Source organism: Homarus americanus, unplaced genomic scaffold, assembly GCF_018991925.1.
Source record: "Homarus americanus isolate GMGI-L3 unplaced genomic scaffold, GMGI_Hamer_2.0 scaffold20465, whole genome shotgun sequence".
NCBI classification, from domain to species: domain Eukaryota; kingdom Metazoa; phylum Arthropoda; class Malacostraca; order Decapoda; family Nephropidae; genus Homarus; species Homarus americanus.
In genome coordinates, this window is record NW_024756914.1 from 5,469,268 (window position 1) to 5,486,407 (window position 17,140).

Genomic DNA, 17,140 nt, shown 5'->3' on the forward strand with positions numbered 1-17,140 from the left:
GCAAATGTTGGAAGTGGATATCATTACCAATATTTACTAAGTAGAACAAGGTGTATAACAGGGAGCAACAGGAACCTTTCTAAAACCCTATACAGTACAGTATTTACCACTGCATACCGGTATATGCTTTTCAGCACATTCTTAGGATTTTGGTACTATACAGTATGTCTTTTTATGACTTGATCATGAAACAACAGCTTGGAACCATAACTGTATTGAATGAATTAAAGGCATATGTTGTACAGTATAGTATATATGGTACTGTATAAGCTTAAGCTGTATGATTACTCTTGGTATGAGTTAAAGATACATAGAATATTTATATGTTAAAGCTATACGTGCATTTCCACCACGTGTCATCATCCTAGGTCTAACCTAACTAGTCAGGTGGAAACTATGTTAGTTACACACACATCTGTTCTCTGTTAAGACCTTCATTGTTGCAGTGTTAATACAGGAGGAAACCAAAGTACATGGAGAAAACCTTCAACATTTGGTAGCTAAACTTTGGATAACTCTTCACATCTGACCCAGGGATTGAGGGGAAGCAGTGATGAGAGGCAAACATGCTACTGTCAACACCCAACTATTTCTTCCTAATCTTACTCATGCTTCGGAAATTCAGCTGCACACTATTGCCAAGTTGCCAACTCGTCTCCCAAACTTTGTGATGAATTGTTTTTATATATACAGTACAGTATTGTGAATACCTCATTCGTGTATCATTTAATTTAAAGGAGTAATTTTAGCTTTACAGTGCCGGACGAGTACAGTTGTTGCACCTAACTGAATAGAAAAACCAACATGTCGATTACAGGTATTTGGCGTTTGTTAATGGGTTTGATGCTTGACTTTGTGGTGATGTATAATGATTCAACTATTGAGTTTGTAAGCACTGCATTCTGAATAAAAGTTTTTAACTTATGGTTCATCACTTTACTAACCTGGCTTTCCTTTCTCCCAGGGAAGAGAGATTATACCAAAGAATGAGTTAATAAGATGAAATGCCGTCGATTCCACCTTACAGTATCTAATAGTTGGACAAAGGAGCCACCCCAGATATGAGAGCAGTACTCCGAGTTAGGAGAAATGAATTCCTTATAAACTTGAGGCAAATACTCAGGAGCGAAGTAGCTACAGCATCTGTACAGCATTCCCAGCTTTCGGGAAACTTTCTAATACAACAGTAAAACAATTTTTTTTTTACCTATAGTCATATTATTCAAAGTATATTGTTTAATATTCAATGACAATGACAATGAGCTGAAGTTCTCGGGCCATTGCAAGAAGGTAAATCAGACAAATAAATTATTGGGTCTTATAAGGATGTTCAGATATCTAGATGGTCCGTCCCTCGTAACGATCTTCAAGAGTGAAGTGCTTCCCCATCTGGAGTACTGTTACCCCGTCTGGTCCCCGAGATATGCTAGGGACTGTCAGTTGGTTGAAAATGTTCAAAGGAGGGCCACCAGACTGGTGCCTGCACTTCGGTACCTCAACTACCCTGAGAGATTGGAGCGTCTGAACTTGCCCAGCTTATACTACAGACGGGCAAGGGGAGACCTAATTGAGGTGTTTAAGCATCACAAGGGGCACTACTCAGTCGAGTGTCCTTACTTGGAGCTGGTGGACGCTCGCCCCACAAGGGGTCACAGCTCAAGATTGAAGAAGCCGCAAGTCCAGAAAACTGTGAGGGCAAACCTTTTTGGAGTGAGGGTTGTGAACTCTTGGATTAATCTGCCAGAAAGTGTTGTGACGGCACCGAGTGTGAGCTCTTGACCAACACTGGAGCAGGTTCAGGTACATTCAGGATCCGGTGCATGCCCAGTCCTTGCCAACGCGTAACAGAGACGTGACCGATCGCCCAAGCGGCTAACGAGCTGATCATTGGTGAAGAGGATATAAGAAAAAGAAAGAAATAAGAATGACTGGCGCCTTCTTAATCACACAAACGCTGCTAAACAGCTACTTATGTTCTTTATGGCCATTCTGAACTAAAGTATCGGGTCTATATGTCCAGTGTTAAATGGCAGAAAGGATAATAACAATAATAATAATGTATTAAGACGATGGCGCCCCTTACCGAGCACCTCGAGGAAATTATCCTACTGAAGATAAATGTTTTCTTACATGATGATATGACCAAATAATAAGTTTTTTATATCTAATATTAGTTTCAAGAGTTCCGTCCCTGCCATGTGGTCAGCGCTACCACTTAGCAATACAGTATATGATTTATCGGACAAAACGAGCAGTAGGTTAGGTCTCTCACTTAACCATACAAATTTATTACTTATTAGTATATGAATAGATATATGTTTTACAGAATCTTATTTTGATGCCAGAGCTAAACTTGGCCGAAGCACTGATTCATTGACCCAGCAACGAGACATGGCATTCCTTGAGGTGTTTTCTATATACTCAAAACTATTCAAGATAACTATAGCTAGATATAAAATAAATATGATAAGCAGTTATGCTGCTAACCACACGTGGTAATCTTTGAGTATCCAGCCACTGTATAGATCATATGTAAGTAATAGAGCCACTAATCTACTTGGATACATTATACCCATTACTGTTAAAGAAGTAAACAGTGGACATCTGTAGCCGTTTGGGCGCTCCATTCAGTGTTAGAAGTCCAAGAAACTTGCATAAGAGGCATCTTTTGGTGTTTATAGTTGTCTTGACAAACGATCTTATTGTAAAGCAATTTTTACTTTAATCAGCGGGTATATATACATTTATTTGTGTTACAGAAAGAAGCAGGTCCATTGCTAAGGATTATTATAATGGCCCTTTTCTTTAAGCTATGGAAAAAAAATTTGTAACAGCAAGAAGTGCTGGCAACCAAGTGTTCTCTATTCACTGGGAAGATATTGAAAGCAGGTATTGTCTAATGGTAGACCCTGCTGCTTATGGCATCCAAAAAATTGTGACCAAGCCCCAGGTGGCTGATCAGACTTTGTCTCATTTACACACAATTGCAGGGTTTCAATTGGTTCTCTTGTAGTGAACTCTTACTTGTCAACACAACATACATATATCGTTTCTCACAACTGTGTGTATATATATATATATATATATATATATATATATATATATATATATATATATATATATATATATATATATATATATATATATATATATATATATATATATATATATATATATATATATATGCCATTAAAATAATATTCACTAATGTATTAAAAAGTTATTGAAATAATTAAAAAATGGTACATTTAAAAAACCTCAAAAGTAATTTCATACATATCTAAAATATTTATTAGGATGGAAATATTTTCAGTACCTAAGTAAATTTTCGCAAAACTTGGGTTGAAAACCACTTTTATGGATAATTCTTTGGCCTGTCCTGAAGGACAAATAACGTGACATCTGCTAATTACTGTACCCAGGATATAGTGACCACTATAACGTCCACTAATAATTCAGTATCAGGGATAAATAATGTATAATGTTATGTATCAGGGAGAAGTACTGTGTAATGTTATGTATCAGGGAGAAGTACTGTATAATGTTATGTATCAGGGAGAAGTACTGTATGTTATGTATCAGAGAGAAGTACTGTATAATGTTATGTATCAGAGAGAAGTACTGTATAATGTTATGTATCAGGGAGAAGTACTGTATAATGTTATGTATCAGAGAGAAGTACTGTATGTTATGTATCAGGGAGAAGTACTGTATAATGTTATGTATCAGGGAGAAGTACTGTACTGTATAATGTTATGTATCAGGGAGAAGTACTGTATAATGTTATGTATCAGGGAGAACTACTGTATAATGTTATGTATCAGAGAGTACTGTATAATGTTATGTATCAGGGAGAAGTACTGTATAATGTTATGTATCAGGGAGGAGTACTGTATAATGTTATGTATCAGGGAGAAGTACTGTATAATGTTATGTATCAGGGAGAAGTACTGTATAATGTTATGTATCAGAGAGAAGTACTGTATAATGTTATGTATCAGGAGAAGTACTGTATAATGTTATGTATCAGGGAGAAGTACTGTATAATGTTATGTATCAGGGAGAAGTACTGTAATGTTATGTATCAGAGAGAAGTACTGTATAATGTTATGTATCAGGGAGAAGTACTGTATAATGTTATGTATCATACTGTATAATGTTATGTATCAGAGAGAAGTACTGTACTGTATAATGTTATGTATCAGAGAGAAGTACTGTATAATGTTATGTATCAGAGAGAAGTACTGTATGTTATGTATCAGTACTGTATAATGTTATGTATCAGGGAGAAGTACTGTATAATGTTATGTATCAGAGAGAAGTACTGTATAATGTTATGTATCAGAGAGAAGTACTGTATAATGTTATGTATCAGAGAGAAGTACTGTATATGTATCAGTACTGTATAATGTTATCTCAGGAGTACTGTATAATGTTATGTATCAGAGAAGTATAATGTTATGTATCAGGGAGAAGTATAATGTTATGTATCTGTATAATGTGTATCAGGGAGAAGTACTGTATAATGTTATGTATCAGTACTGTATAATGTTATGTATCAGAGAGAAGTACTGTATAATGTTATGTATCAGGGAGAAGTACTGTATAATGTTATGTATCAGGGAGAAGTACTGTATAATGTTATGTATCAGAGAGAAGTACTGTATAATGTTATGTATCAGGGAGAAGTACTGTATAATGTTATGTATCAGGGAGAAGTACTGTATAATGTTATGTATCAGGGAGAAGTACTGTATGTTGTGTACAAAAAACTACTGTAAGGCCCATAAAAAATGATATAGTACAGGAGTTATGGAACTGTTGTTTAAGAACAGGATGATTGCAAGTTTCATGTAGATGGCTAGTATTCATTTACGAACCTTCCTGAATGTCTTACATATTAAAGTTAATAAAAGCCAAACGAACCTTCGGAGCACTGACCTAACTTAATGTAATGCACGCAAACCTCGTTAACTCAACCTAACCAATGATGTACTCCACCTCGAGGTATCAGACATAGCTACATTACCTATATACAAAAAATTTTTAATAACCAGAACTTAATAACGACCAGCCTAGAGGTAAGAAAGGCAAATCCCGGAGGAAATAAATTTACCTTGCAACACATCTCTCAGATATAATAATTTTTAGTACAAATAACAGTTAATAATGATATTGTAATGCCAAAGTAAATTTATAATACAGTAAATCCAAAGTTTGAACACGGAGCACAAGTTTATATTTTTGGAAAAAAACTCCATATCCACGTAAAGGAATTCAACTTTATTAATGTATTATATTAAATAACACATTCTTGTATTACGTTAACTAATTATGGAGAAACACAGACGATTATTACGCCGAAATACACAGCATTAAAGAAAGGGGATTGAAATTCTCTGATGAAAAGAGGGGTCAGGACCCTCCTGGATCCACCCTTGTATTACACATAATCAGGGCTAATGGTATAACTACATATAGTATACTGTACTTAGGGCTGGTGGTACTACTTCATTAACTCAGGGCTAGTGGTACTACTCTATATACTGTACTACTACATATACTCAGGGCTAGTGGTGCTACTACATAATTATCAGATGAACAACGGTGTTATAGAGAAATCCGACTGTGAGAAAGATTTAGGAGTAATGATAAGTTGGAATCTTAAACCAAGTCAACAATATATATTTGCTGGAAACAAGGCTAACAAAGTGCTTGGGTTCATACAAAGGAGTGTTAGCTACAAGACTAACGAGGTTATCCTAAAATTACATCTTGCGCTTGTGAGACCTCACTTGGATTACGCAGTTCAGTTCTGGTCACCGTACTACAGAATGGATATAGAATCCCTAGAAAGAATTAAGAGGAGAATGATAAGACTAATCCTGGTATTAGGAACCTTGAGTACAGAGACAGGTTAAAGCATCTTAATTTGCACTCCCTCGAGAGACGTAGAGTAAGAGGAGATATGATCAAGATGTATAAATGGAAGTCAGGGCTAACAAAGGTACTTAAACTATCCAACTAGGAGCGAACTAATAGCATTGGTTTTAAATTAGACAAATTTAGATTTAGGTTTATATTGTTGATATTCCGCCTAATTCTAGAATTTGAGTCATACCTACAAAGTATTATTAAATATAATTTCAAGGCTTCGAATAAGGACGGCAATGTGTCTTCCAATGTTGCAGTGTAAGGTGAATCATGGTATCGTGATTCATTAATTACCATTAAAATGAAGAAATAATAATGAGATGCATTCCAAAGTGTGACTTTTTCATATCTTTTGTGTGACTTTTTACCCTCTTTACTCCCAAACAATAAAATTGATGAAATATGCAAACTATATTCTTCAAATAATGTTTATGAATGCACCTTATACAATATAAATGAATAATAAAATAGTCACACAAGAGGAGATGGAACACCATTGTTTTCGTTAGTACTGTACAGTATTTACGGCTGGGAGTTCGGGACGATGGTTCGACACAAGAAACTAGAGAAAATAAGACCCTGGTTGTAGCTGTAGTAATGTTAATGTAAAAAATGAATACCTGTATACAGTATAAGCTTTAAGTACAGTAATGTTAATAAATGGAACACTGTAAGTAGCTAACCACTAATGGTAAAGAAATAAAGCGAGATGATTGGGAACGCCAACGTATGTAAGTGCGTACATGTGAGAACATATCGTCATTTCTCTACATAAGAATATGAAAGCAACACTTATTTACTGTTCATATAAGTTTTAAATAATACTTACAAACGTAAAACAAAAATTCTACTCACGAATGGTGGTATATACTAAAACATAAGGACAGCCAATGATGTTGTGTGAGCATTATTCAGATGACGAAGTCATTAGGTTTATCTCTGGCTGAATAATAAAGCTATCGAAAGAACCTTGCACAGCTGCTTTCTTTTCTGATTATACATCTTTTGTAGAGGTCATTTGCATTTTTTATGTCCCTGTTAATTTTAATGCTTCTTTCTGTTAACGGATCCACTTCAGAAAATATGTTCATTGCTTGTTCCATGCACTTCGGCACCTCAACTACCCTGAGAGATTGGAGCACCTGAACTTGCCTAGCTTATACTACAGACGGGCAAGGGGTGACCTAATTGAGGTGCATAAGCATCTCAAGGGGCACTACCCACACAGGGTCACAGCTCAAGATTGAAAAAGGCACAAGTCCAGAAAACTGTGAGGGCAAACTTTTTCGGAGTGAGAGTTGTTAACTCTTGGAACAATATACCAGAGTGTTGTGATGGCACTGAGTGTGAGCTCTTTCGAGACCAGACTTAACCAACACTGGAGCCGGTACATGCCCAGTACTTGCCAACAGTGCGTGACAGAGACATGACCATCTACAAAGCAGCTAACGAACCAATCAGTGGTGAAGAGGATAAAAGAGAAAGATATAATATCCACAGACCTCTCACCCTTTTCCTATTGTTTTAACACATCTAGTTTCTCGTCTAAGCTTATACACTTTCTTTTCGCTTTTGAACCAGCACTACCATCACTTGCTCTCTTGCTCATGTTGAATAGGGACTCAAAAAATGCCGTAAGAAATCTGAGAATGTTTTTCTCCTTTTCCTGTTCAAATGCATGAAAACAAAGGGCCTGCCAGCTGCGACTGTTTATGCTGGCGTCACCACTCACAAGCCCGGCAGCCTCTGTGCGCAAGGCGTGGTTTTTTTAAATACATATCAGGATTTAGTTATCATTTATATAAAAATGCAATTTTACTTTATTTTTTATGATATTTTCATCGTAAATATGAAGAAAATAATATTGTAAATTGAATTGGGTCCTAAATTAACCAGGGTCTTAAATATGAACCATCGTTATCGGAGACTTTCCTGTACTGTAGAATTTTTTTTAGAATGGACACGAGTTATCTGAAGATCAATATGAATTTAGAAAAGGAAAAGGAACTAGAGCAATTGTATTTAGTTTGAAATTTTTTAGTAAAACGGCTTTAGGGTTGATTTTGAAAAAGCATCTGATTGGGAAATACACAATAAACTTATTTTTACCTTTATCCTCTTCGCTAGTGACCGGTTCGTTAGCCGCTTGTGTGGTAATTCACGTCTCTGTTATGCACTGGCTCCTGAACTTGCCTAGCTTATACTACAGACGGGCAAGGGGCGACCTAACTGAGGTGTGTACCGAGTAAGCATCTGAAGGGGCACTACTTAATCGAATGTCCTTACTTGGAGATGGCGGACGCTCGCCCCACAAGGGGTCACAGCTTAAGATTGAAGAAGCCACAAGTCCAGAAAACTGGGAGGGCTAACCTTTTCAGAGTGAGAGTTGTGAACTCTTGGAACAATCTGCCAGAAAGTGTTGTGACGGCAGCGAGAGTAAGCTCTTTCAAGACAAGACTTGACCAACACTGGAGCGGGTTCAGGTACATTCAGGAGCCGGTGCATGCTCAGTACCTGCCAATAGTTCGTAACAGAGACGTGACCGATCACCCAAGCGGCTAACGAGCCGATCAGTGGTGAAGAGGATAAAAGTAAAAGTAAAAAGAAAATTTTTATGTATTTGAGAAGTACTGTACAGTATAATTACCGTAACTGTGTTGGTAAATGTACAGAAGAAATCAAAACAAGAATAAGTCAACCAAATATATATTTTTAATCTAAGAGACCCCCCCCCCAAAAAAGGGGGGGGGGCACTAACTTCAATTTGAGAAAAAAGCTACTGAAATGTTATACACTATATGGTCAAGACTGTACAGTAGTTTATGTCAAAAGCATGGGGACTTACAGCAGACACCAGAAAAAGGTTCGAGGCCTTTTGAATGTTGTTTAATAAGAGAATGTAGACAAGAAAACAAATGAAGTACAGTACAGGTACTAAGATTGGGAAAAACGTCGAGAGAAATAATTGAAATTTAGAGAGAAAGTAAAATGCAAAACTTTGGTTATATAACTTGGGATGAGGCAATAATGGCAGAAATATTAATGAGCAAGGCTGAAGGTAGGAGGGATAGGGGAAGACAGAGATTACAATGCACGATAAGAAATAAAAATCTGGGTCACCAGAGAGATGCAAAATCTCGGAAGATTTGAAAACCAATCCAAAAACGTTTAGTGGAGGACTGTGGTTACCAACCGTCAGATATGAGGAGGGCACTTTTGAATGACTGATTGAATTGATGAGGAACAGAGTAACAAATAAAGAGATTCTGCATAAAAACACACTAATAATAACAATAATAATAGAGCTTTATTGTTTCAAGCCTTTTAATCAGTAGAAAAATATTTCCTGTGTATATAATAAATTACCACTGGTTATTATGATGAACAAATAACAATCTTCCTCCTTGGCATAAACACAAATTCAAAGATATTTGACAGTTGAACAAAAATATAATTTTCACCATAATAGAATCTAATTATACACATCATAATCACTTCTCAGACTAATATAATGGTAATTTGACATATAAGTGGTCACCTAGCATAACATCATCACGTGCGGACATAACAAAAACTTATGAAAAATGTTACTTAAAAAATCAACATACTGCATAGTACTGTACTGAACAAGCATAATATCTATTACATCACAATTAGTGACCAAAATAGTAAAAAGCAAACTTTATACTGCACCTCTTCTCGAGATGATGAGAAAAGAACAGTAGATAAGGCAAGTACTGTATTGGCTGCAACTCATTCTTTAACTACTGTACTCTGCATTATAACAAAAAATTAAACCCAAACTCTGCTTCTTGTCATAGAAAATGTAAATAAAACAAGAGAAGTACAGCATATCTCAGCTGCACATAACTTCCTTTCTTTGTTTTTTCTCAAAACTGAAGGTTTATATGATGTCAAAAAATAAATGTCAAAGAAATGGAAGTTATAAGTACTGCAAATCAAATTATTGGTTGTAATTAACGACTAATTTTTTCTAAATTATCAAAACTGAAACTGTCTCCTGTCATAGAAATGATGATGCTGCTGGCTAAAATGTTCTTTCCTTAACCTTAAAAGTAATGGAAATAAGTCAAATACTGTTTGTGCATTAATAGGAAATAGGATTTTGGGGGCAGGGGACAGAAATTGTAAAAATTAGTAAATATTGTAAAGTATAATATAGACATTTATTCCTGAACACCCCAGATTTTATCATCGGAAAAGATTTAATTCTCCAATTAAAAAAAAAAAAAAAAAGGACTAATATGAAAAGGGAAAACCAATTTACAAATTCCTAAAGAAAACTTTCCACTATTTTCTTGGGAACAAATAAAAAATACAGTACAGGGTATCGTAATTTTCTTAACTTACATGAAAGTTTACTGTGCAAAAGCTGTAAAATGGTAAACCTGTAATTGATAGACAATAATAAGAAAATAAAAAACCAATAAAAATTTCTTTGGTTTTTCATGAAATAAATCCAAAGACTTTCTTTCACATTGAAGATGACCTGGGTATGGCAAAGAAGAAATGAAGGAAGGTGAAATCATGTAGACATTGAAAGTGTTGTGACGGCACCGAGTGTGAGCTCTTTCAAGACAAGACTTGACCAACACTGGAGCGGGTTCAGGTACATTTAGGAGCCGGTGCATGCCCAGTCCTTGCCAACAGTGCGTGACCGATCGCCCGGGCAGCTAGCGAGCCGAACTTTTGGTGAAGAGGATAAAAGAAAAGGAAAAGTAATCAGAGACATGACCGATCGCCCAAGCGGCTAATGAGCCTATCAGTGGTGAAGAGGATAAAAGTAAGTACTGTACAGTATAATACTGTACTGTACAATACTCTATACCTGTACAAAGACACTCCCTGGAACCTTCATCACTATCCTAATCATCTAAGTGCATCTTGATGTCATTTCTTAATCCTGATACATCATCAACCAACTGTTTCCTTTCCTTCATCTTTATGAGTCTGATCTTAAAAAAAAAAAAAAATAATAATAAATAATAATAATAATAATAATACAGGTTTTTTCACCTAATCTTTTTTTTTTTTCAATAAAAATCACCAGGTCGGGGAATTGTTAACAAATTTTGTTTTGTTTTCGGCATTTCTCAAGTTGAAGCAAGCTTTAATGGCTGAAACAACATAGAATAGTTCTATTTGAAATTAAGAGGAACTTTCAACACAATATTTAAATCGTCAATTTACCAGTTAAACTGACAAATGACCAAACAAATTCGACAATGATGACCATGAATAGACACTTGTCATCCCAAGTGGATATTTCTCCATACTAATGACTTTATTATTTTTTTATAAACTGCTATTGGCTTCAAGGATGAATAAAGTGATTAATGTGTTGTAGTAAAATTTGCACTCAAGTCATCTACGTACTGCACTTTGGTGATAATGAGTCTTAACTATGAATACTTTTTGTCAAAATCTTAAAGGTGGGTTACAATCTGTAGAACTGACCATTTTCTCTACAATATCTTGATGTACATAACATTCCAGAAACAGTAGTTTTATATGTGACATATCAAAAGATGGATAGAAAGATGAGTAAACAGACAGACAGACAGATGGATGGAGGGAGAGAGATAATATAATGTACAGATATAGATAGGGTAGGTTGATATACTGTCTAGATATAAATAGATAGGTAGATATATTTAATACAAATGCCTTACAACTTCATTAGTTATCATTATTCATTTAATTGTGCCTCTTAACACCTTCCTTTGTCTATTTTTAGTTAAATCAACTTACTATTTATCTTTCTATCCAACCACACTGTAACTTTACACCTCTGCTATGCACTGTTGGCAAGTACTGGGCAGGCACTGGCTCCTGAATGTATCTACCCATGCATCTTTCTATCTGTCCCTTCTATCTATCTAATAATAATAATACAGTAACTGAAACAATAATAATAATAATAATAATAAAAATAATAATAATAACTACAAATGGAGTTTAGAGGTGTACAAATTTTAATTTCCCTCGTAGGTTTAACGTATTGTACAGTGTATCCATTTGGGTGTTATGTTGTACTGTACATCATTTGCTGCTGTATTCTAACTCAGTAACTCAAGAGAAAAGAGAGTGTGAAATCTTGAATTCATCTCCATTAACAGATGTCTGTGACTCTCTCTTTTCATCATTTATGCTCGATATATTGCTCTTCTGATTACTTAAACTCTGTAAACTTTGCTGGGGAAAGGATGGACATTTCAAAATAACCTGTGGATTCACAGGCAAAGGATATTCCTCATTACATACCCTATCATTAGCTGGACTGTGTGAAAGGTGAGTACCCTTAGAATGTAGCAGTGCCTTCAACTCTTTAAAAGCATTTCCACATGTGGAAGGATTTTTCATAAGCTTGGTAAGAGTTGGTGATAATGATCCATTTATATCTGAATGTGTTTGGTACTGTTGATTAAAATGAGAAGAAATATGCTTTTGAGTCTCTTCCATGTGTTGAATGGGTAGTGGTGTATGTTGAATAGGCAATTGACTTGTCTGATGAGGATTGACAAACTGTTTTTTTTTGCCCATGTTTGTCTGTCTCCCCTCTATATTAAACTCACATCCAAGAACTCTTGCCATTTCAAAAAACACACCGATATAGCTATTCTCTCTATTAACAGGAAGTGGTGGAAAAGTGATTTTTATTGCACAGGTATTTCTCTTTGGTACTGTGACAACCTTCATATTAACATTTGTTGGTGCCATGGGTGAGAGCCGTTTAGGAAGGTCCCTTTGTGTTCTTAAGTAATATTTGTGTGAGACTCTTTTAGGAAGACCCTTTTTTGGTACCTTATACATAGAAGATCCTGAGCATTCCTCTGCTTTCTTAGTTATGTCACAAGTTTGTTTTTCCAATAACATTGGTTCACTTGTGGTATTTTCTACTCCCTTACAAGAGGAATTTTGAGATGATGCAATGTCTGAAGTAAACTTACGTTGACTGTGATTGCGTAGTGAACCTTCATTAACTTCCATATGTTGGGGGCTATTGGAGTGAACTGCTTTAGAACTTTCATTTTGAGGAGAAGAATTGCTGATACAATTTTCCTCTGAGGGATTATTTTCAGTGATTTTTGACACTAAATCACTATTGTCTTCCAGAGAGATTTTATGTACTGACACTGATGAATTCTTGAAGCAGGAGTCATCTGCTTTGCTATCTAAGATGAACTTATTTGGACAGGTAGAAAAGGTAGATGAATGTGGCTTGTCCTTGGTGTCTGATTCATCAGCCTCTGACGTCATCGTGGAGTCTAGGGGAGTATCTGCCAAACTTCTACATGGGCCTTTTGTCTCTGTTACACACTCTGTATCATGAGCTCTGTTGAGTGCAGTTTTATCTAAAGACTCAGATAAGTTTTGACGATTACCCTTTATTACACTTGAGCTTGCTTGTAAATTATCTTTTATAGTAATGACTTCACCACATATGTGAACAAAGTCCTTTGAATCTTCTGAAGCAGAATCAGTGCTATCTGATCTCTTACTTTCCTTGGTTCTTATGATGCCTTGTGAAGTCTTGACTTTGGTGCAATTATTATTCTCAACTGGGTTGGGTGGGATTAAAAAGACAGATACTGCATTCTTTGACCCCAAGCGTTGCTGCAACAAACTAATGGCACCATCTAAACCACTAGAAGTTCTTTTTGCTAATGGTTCCATGCTCCTTTCAATGAAGGGTATGTGTGAGCCAACTGGCCAACTGTCTTGACCTTCTTTATGCTGCACCACACAACTGCAACAAGAAATTTTACAATTATAAGTCTGCATAAAAAAAAAAAAAAATTATATATATATATATATATATATATATATATATATATATATATATATATATATATATATATATATATATATATATATATATATATATATATATATATATATATATATATATACTGTATATATATATATATATATATATATATATATATATATATATATATATATATACACAGTCAACCCTCGCTTTACGCGGTCCCACATTCCACGTTTACGCGGTACCCTGCCGAAACCGGAATGCTCACATTCCGCGGTGCGTGTACCCCTTTACGCGGAGAGCGGCTGGCGAGCCGCGCCATTTTTGGATCCAAACCTCCCGCCATCTCTCCCGCCATGTTGTGTAAGCGGCGCGAGCAGGGTGAGCACAAGGTCGCCCAGTCATCAAAACATTACCGAGTTCTTCACCCGCCACCCACCACAGCTGGCCCAAGTCAGTGATAGTGATAATTACAGTGAGGATATGGACTTATATGGACTTTGAGGGGTTTGACAAAGAGGCCCTGCAAGCCTCTGTGGTGGATAGTGATACAATTGATGCACGTGATACAGGTGAGGGCCAATAATCTGCCCTCTGCCTCGGAACCAACCCCCCATCCCCGTGTGCCCAGCCATCTTTTCTACTAATGTAAGTGTTAAAAAACCTAATATTATTGATATTTCTCTTAATTATTAATTGTGTGTGCATACCATCATAAAATTAAGAACTAATAGGTCTTATAAGAAGGTCATTCAGATAGCTAGACGGTCTGTGCCTCGTAATGATCTTCAAGAGTGAAGTACTGTCACCCTGTCGGATCCATGATATATGATGCTGTCAATTGATTGAAAATGTCCAAAGGAGGGCAACCAAACTGGTGCCTGCTCTACGGCACCTCAGCTACCCAGAGAGATTAGAATGCCTGCAACTGCCTAGCTATGCTACAGACAGTATACTATATATAATAGCAGGTGTCTTCAAGAGAGCTCAGGGTCTCAACTGACTCAGCCATGATAATATTGTTATTATTATCTACTCAGTATCTGTGTTTTTTCTAGCTAAATAAACTGTTTCAATATCAATACAGTGGTCCCTCGGTTAACGAGCACAATCCGTTCCAGCAGGTTGCTCGTTAACCGAAACCATTGTTTCAATGGGTTTTTGGGTAATTGGTTCCAGCTCACCGAAAATTGCCTAAATTCAACAAAAAAGGTAGAAAAGTACACTTACTTTGAGGTGTGTATGTAGAAGGCTCCTGGATGATGATGATGGGAATTAGAATGGGGGTGGAGGAGAAGGAAGAAGAGAAGGCATTGGGGTGGAAGAGAAGTCACCCCATGGCACCATTTCACCCATAAAATTTTAGTTCTCTTGGTGTATTTCAAGATTATTTTCTTTAAATCAACACTGCACTGCATTATATATTGTCAATATAAATAAAATATATTTCAAAATGACCAATAATTTGCTTGGAAACACAGAAAAAAAGCGTTTAGTTGAAGAGAGTCTCAAGCAAGATGTTACCTCCACTGAAAACAGAGAGAGACTAATGCCTGTCTGGTGTGTTAACAGGCTAGATGGTACACCAGAAACTAGTTTCTTTACCTTCAATTATGTTCAATAATTGTTAAAATGACTAAAAAAGTTAATATTAAACTTTTAAAATTATTGAATAGTATAAACTTCTTGATATTTACTAAAATAGTAAGGAATTTAAGCCCTAAAACCGATTACTGTATTGGCGGACTAATACTACAGCTGGTGGACCGCCAAATGCAAGCAAAAACATGTTGAAGTCGGCTCGTAAAAAACTCGTTAATCGAGGGATTGCTCGTTAACCGAAGTTAAGAATCTTATGGAAGGTAAATTGTTAACCGAAATCTCATTAACCGAGGCGCTCGTTAACCGAGGGACCACTGTATTACCATCAATGACTTACTTGTGAAATATCCTGAAACAAGACAGGGTTAAGCAGCATTGCCATAATAAATATTGGTGAGCGTACTTTCACAAACCAGGTAATTAGTTCTCAGATGCAACAGATTATTGACATACAGGTACTCTTCGACTTACAACCTACTCGACTTACGACCACCCGGACATACAACCGCCACAGTCGCATAAATTTATTTTCAAATTACGTAAGAATTTTCTAGTACCGAAACGTTGCCGTCCTGTACGACAGCGTGGAGTGGGCTGGGCCACCTCGTGGTGTACAGCATCCACGACGTAGACCGCTCAGTTGGTGTTAGTGATCGCACTATGTGCAGTACTGGAAAGTGTAAAAGTGAGAATTCTGGTGGTGCTCAAAAGAAAAAGAGACAGTTAATTAATTTTTGAGATGAAAATGAAAATAATAATGCAATATGAAAATGGAAAAACGATAGTAACCATTTCACGCGACTTTGGCTTCTCTCACTCAACGATATCAAAAATTTTGAAGGACAAGGCAGAGGCATTTGCTACTACAGGTATTAATAAGGGGATTCAAATGTTTGAAGAAATGGATCAAAGTGTTGAGCATTTTGCAAAAGTTGACACTGATCCAAGATGCACTTGCTTGCTACAGGGAGATTTACAATGAAAAGAAAATGCAAAGTGTGCAGTCTAAATTGGACATATATTTTTAGAAGTCCCCCACTGCTGTCTCCTCACACCCCACCACCGCTGTCTCTTCACTCCCTAAAGATGATCCAATACCTTCAACAAGCAAGTATGTTAGCCTGTCTGAAGAAAGCGAAATTGATGACCCACCCAGCCCTGTCTCCTCCTCTGCTTCATCCAATTAATGTAGTCTCTATGTTTAATTAAAAAAATATTGAGGCCTCGTGTGTATTCAGCTGACTACATTAAAGGTAAGTGCACAATAACACTTTATTCATTTTTCATTATTAATTACTTTTACTGTACCGTATTTCATTTTAGATTTTCTATGTATTATTTTCGCATTTTCAACTTACGACCAGTTCAACTTACGACCTGGTCGTCAGTCCCTAACCCTGTCGTAAGTCGAAGACTGACTGTATTTGGAAGGAGGAAAGGCAGAAATTTCTATTTATTTTTCTAGAATGGCCCATGGTATCAATTTCCTACAGTTCTATTGTTACCCAAACTTGTACAGTATATAAGCTTCACTTCACCTACCATTTGTTCATAGTGAAAATGATCATTAATATACAGTATATATATAAATATACAGGTAGTCCTCGACTTACGACTGACTCAACTTACGTCCATCCGCACTTACTACTTGCTCTGATCGTACGACCATCCGCACATACGACCGCAGCAGTCGTGACCAATTTTTTTTTCAAATGACGCGCGCATTTTCTATACCGAAACGTTTCCGTCCAGGGCAAGAGCGTGGCTGGCTTGGGTCACTGCGTGGGTACACTCACTCAGTACAGCGCT

At 36.4% G+C, this 17,140-nt stretch overlaps 1 protein-coding gene across 1 annotated transcript in view; it reads right to left on the bottom strand.

Annotated features, from left to right (window-relative positions):
• Positions 1-10,964: 10,964 nt before the first annotated feature.
• Positions 10,965-17,140, bottom strand: part of LOC121857140 (DNA-directed RNA polymerase II subunit RPB4-like) — a 90,507-nt gene continuing 84,331 nt past the window's right edge. Inside the window, exon 3 of the mRNA XM_042353029.1 lies at positions 10,965-13,705. Within this exon, the coding sequence (XP_042208963.1) occupies positions 12,028-13,705 (1,678 nt within the window). The 3' untranslated portion in view covers positions 10,965-12,027. The remainder of the gene's footprint in view (positions 13,706-17,140) is intronic.